This window comes from Rhinopithecus bieti, unplaced genomic scaffold (assembly GCF_001698545.2).
Source record: "Rhinopithecus bieti isolate Rb0 unplaced genomic scaffold, ASM169854v2 scaffold_10264, whole genome shotgun sequence".
Classification (NCBI taxonomy): Eukaryota; Metazoa; Chordata; class Mammalia; order Primates; family Cercopithecidae; genus Rhinopithecus; species Rhinopithecus bieti.
In genome coordinates, this window is record NW_016806418.1 from 679,332 (window position 1) to 682,005 (window position 2,674).

Consider the following 2,674-nt stretch of genomic DNA (forward strand, 5'->3'; position numbering starts at 1 on the left):
TAAAAAACAGAAAAAAAAAAAACCCACAAAACCCCTAGAACACACAAAAAAATCCAGAAAAAAAACCTGAAATAAAAGCCCGAGAATTGTCTTCCAAGGGGGGTGGGAGGGGAAGAGGAGGGGGGCGGATGAGGACGTCTGATTCTCGCTGAGACAGGGCTCGGCACGCGTTGAAAGCCCCGGTGCCCAGGTCTTCCCTTCCGCGGGCCTCAGTTCATCTCTCAAGGGATTGGGACCCAGGCGTCCACGTACAGGGACTGGAGGAAGATTAGGGAGGCGGGATTATAACAAAGGGGTTCATTCCTACCCCCCATCACCTCCCTTCCCCTGACTCCCCACCAAGATTTTGCAGAGAGAAATGGCTTTTGTACCAGGTCATTCTTTATAATTAAACTCACAGTATCCACCCCCTCGAGCCGGCCCCGCCTCCTTCCTGGGAAGGCCACGACCCCTATCCTCCTGGGCTCCGGGTGGGTGGCCCCAGCCCGCTGGGCGGTGCGCAAGCGCAGCCGGGGCCGGCCCGGGCGTCAGGCCTCCTCGTTCGGCTCCGCCCCCAGGGCCTCGAGCATGCGCCGCCGGACCAGGGAGCGGCGCAGGTGCAGGCGGTAGTCACCCAGCAGGAGATCGTCGTGGCGCACGAGCTGGTGCGCGAGCCCGCGGGGACTGAGCCCAGAACGCAGCAAGCGCGAGCGCGTCTGGAAGTCCGTGACCGCGATGAGCCACCTGCAAGGGGGTGGGAACGGAAAAGGAACTCGCAGGTGGTTTCAGCCCCGGCTTTGATCGTCGAAGAGTGCCTGCCTGGTCCCTGGAGTCTTTCACAACCCCTGGTCCAGCAGACAGTCGCTCCGTCCCTAAACTCCCCTCCAGCCCTGCCCTCTCGCCTGGGTCGCTCTAGGCTCCTTACGCTCTCTTAGCCTGGTTCTGCGTCCTAATCACTGTCTCTCGAGACTCCATCTCAAACCGCTCCAAGGCCCGACCCTCAACTGGCGACTGCAGGCTCCGCTCTACCCTAGGCACTCCAGGCCTGTCCCCACCCTATCACCCCTGGCCCCACCTCTACCATGTGCTCCGTCCCTTCCACCCCCTCACAGCTGCCTTTCCAGGCTCAGACTCCTATCCAGGTCACTACTGGGTCACTCAAACTCGGGCCCCTACTCACTCCAGATCCCTCCTTCTCTCTGATCTCACCCGACCCTGCCTCCAACCGCGCTCACTCTTGACCCCACCCCTCAGTGACTGCGCCAATCTTGCTCTTATCTAGTCGCTCCAAGCCCTGCCCTACCACGCTTTCACTCCACTGTCGCCCCGCCTTACAACGGCTTTACACCAACTACGCTCTTATCTAGTGGCTCCGGGGCCTGCCCTTCAGCGCCCTTACACCAACCACGCTCTTATCTAGTCGCTCCGGGCCCCGCCCCCTCACGCTTTCATTCTTGGCCACGCCCCTCAGCGCCCTAAAACCAACCACGCTCTTACCCAGTCGCTCCTGGCCCCGCCCCCCTGCGCGCTCCAGGCCCCGCCCCCTCCGCTTACACACCGGTTCCGGCGGCCAGCAGTCCCACAGATGACATTCATGTTCTCGAAGCGGATGCTGCTCACGCGCCCGCTCTCCATGGCCCCCGGTAACTGGGCCTCCAGCGCTTGCAGCACCTCCAGGTGGGTAAAATCCTCCTCGGGCTGCGGGTGTCGGAGAGAGAACCTCAGCCCGTGACCTCCTGGTTCATTTTGGGTTCAGAAGTCATCACCCTAGACCCCACCTGCAGAACCTGCCACAGAGTTCCAGGTGGCATTTGAGGGGCAAGGATCGCTCTTGATCCCAGGGTACTGTCGCTATTGTCAAAGGAGACGACAGATTATCTCTCAGATGGGAAAGCATCTACTGTCACTCTAGGTCATTCTCCAAAAAAATCAGTTCTCACCAAGCCGATTTGCCCAAAAGTCAATGAACAGTTGGCTGAATGATTCACCAACTTAGCCAACTTTACGAATCTACCAAAAACTTTCCCAGCAATTTGCAATGGATGCGACTGAAAGCTCTTGAAGATTTCTGCCAGGATTTAAATTGCACACCTTTCCTTTTATATTCGTATTAGCATTTTAAGAATGTTCAGTAGTCAAAAGATAACAGTCATAGGGGGTTTTGATGTCTTGTCAATCTATTTAACATTCAGAAACATGTACTGATCACTGAACACATTTACAACACGTGATTAGCATTTCAAGGGTGATAACAGTTGTCATAGCACATAAAATTGCTGAGGAACTAAAATGAAATGAAAATTTTCATGATTTCACTGAAAAATAATGTCACATCCAGAAAGGCATTCCTTGACTGGGGTGAGAGGGGAGGCTGGAGGGTCCCTTGCTCAAAGCCACAAAGAAGTGGAGTGATAGGGTGGAAACTGATCCCTAAGAGAAGGACCGCAATCCCTGTATGCAGGGTAGAGAGTCACATGGATTAGCTGAGAAGGTACCTTGGAGGCCTGTGCCTGGCACACAGTAAGCACCCATTGACATTAGTTCTTCTCATTCAATTATTGAGTTCCTGGGACCCTAATATATACCTCTTCTGATTGAAGGCAGGGATGACCAGTTTGCTGAATCTGTCAAAAACATGAGCCCCTTCCTTCCTTCCTCCCTCCCTCCCTCCCTCCCTCTCTCTCTTTTTTTTTTT

The 2,674-nt window shown here is 55.2% G+C and overlaps 1 protein-coding gene across 4 annotated transcripts in view; it reads right to left on the minus strand.

Annotated features, from left to right (window-relative positions):
* The window catches only part of CUNH19orf81 (chromosome unknown C19orf81 homolog), an 11,967-nt gene continuing 9,293 nt past the window's right edge, over nucleotides 1-2,674 (minus strand). For 2 of the 4 annotated variants that reach the window (XM_017876502.1, XM_017876503.1), the window contains exons 5-6: nucleotides 1,538-1,677; nucleotides 364-723 (exon numbers count right to left, since the gene is read on the minus strand). In XM_017876502.1, coding sequence (XP_017731991.1) covers nucleotides 528-723; nucleotides 1,538-1,677 — 336 coding nt within the window. In that variant the 3' untranslated portion in view covers nucleotides 364-527. Of the gene's footprint in view, nucleotides 258-363; nucleotides 724-1,533; nucleotides 1,678-2,674 lie in introns of those variants that run through there. The other 2 variants (XR_001886444.1, XM_017876504.1) reach the window with 2 other exon arrangements.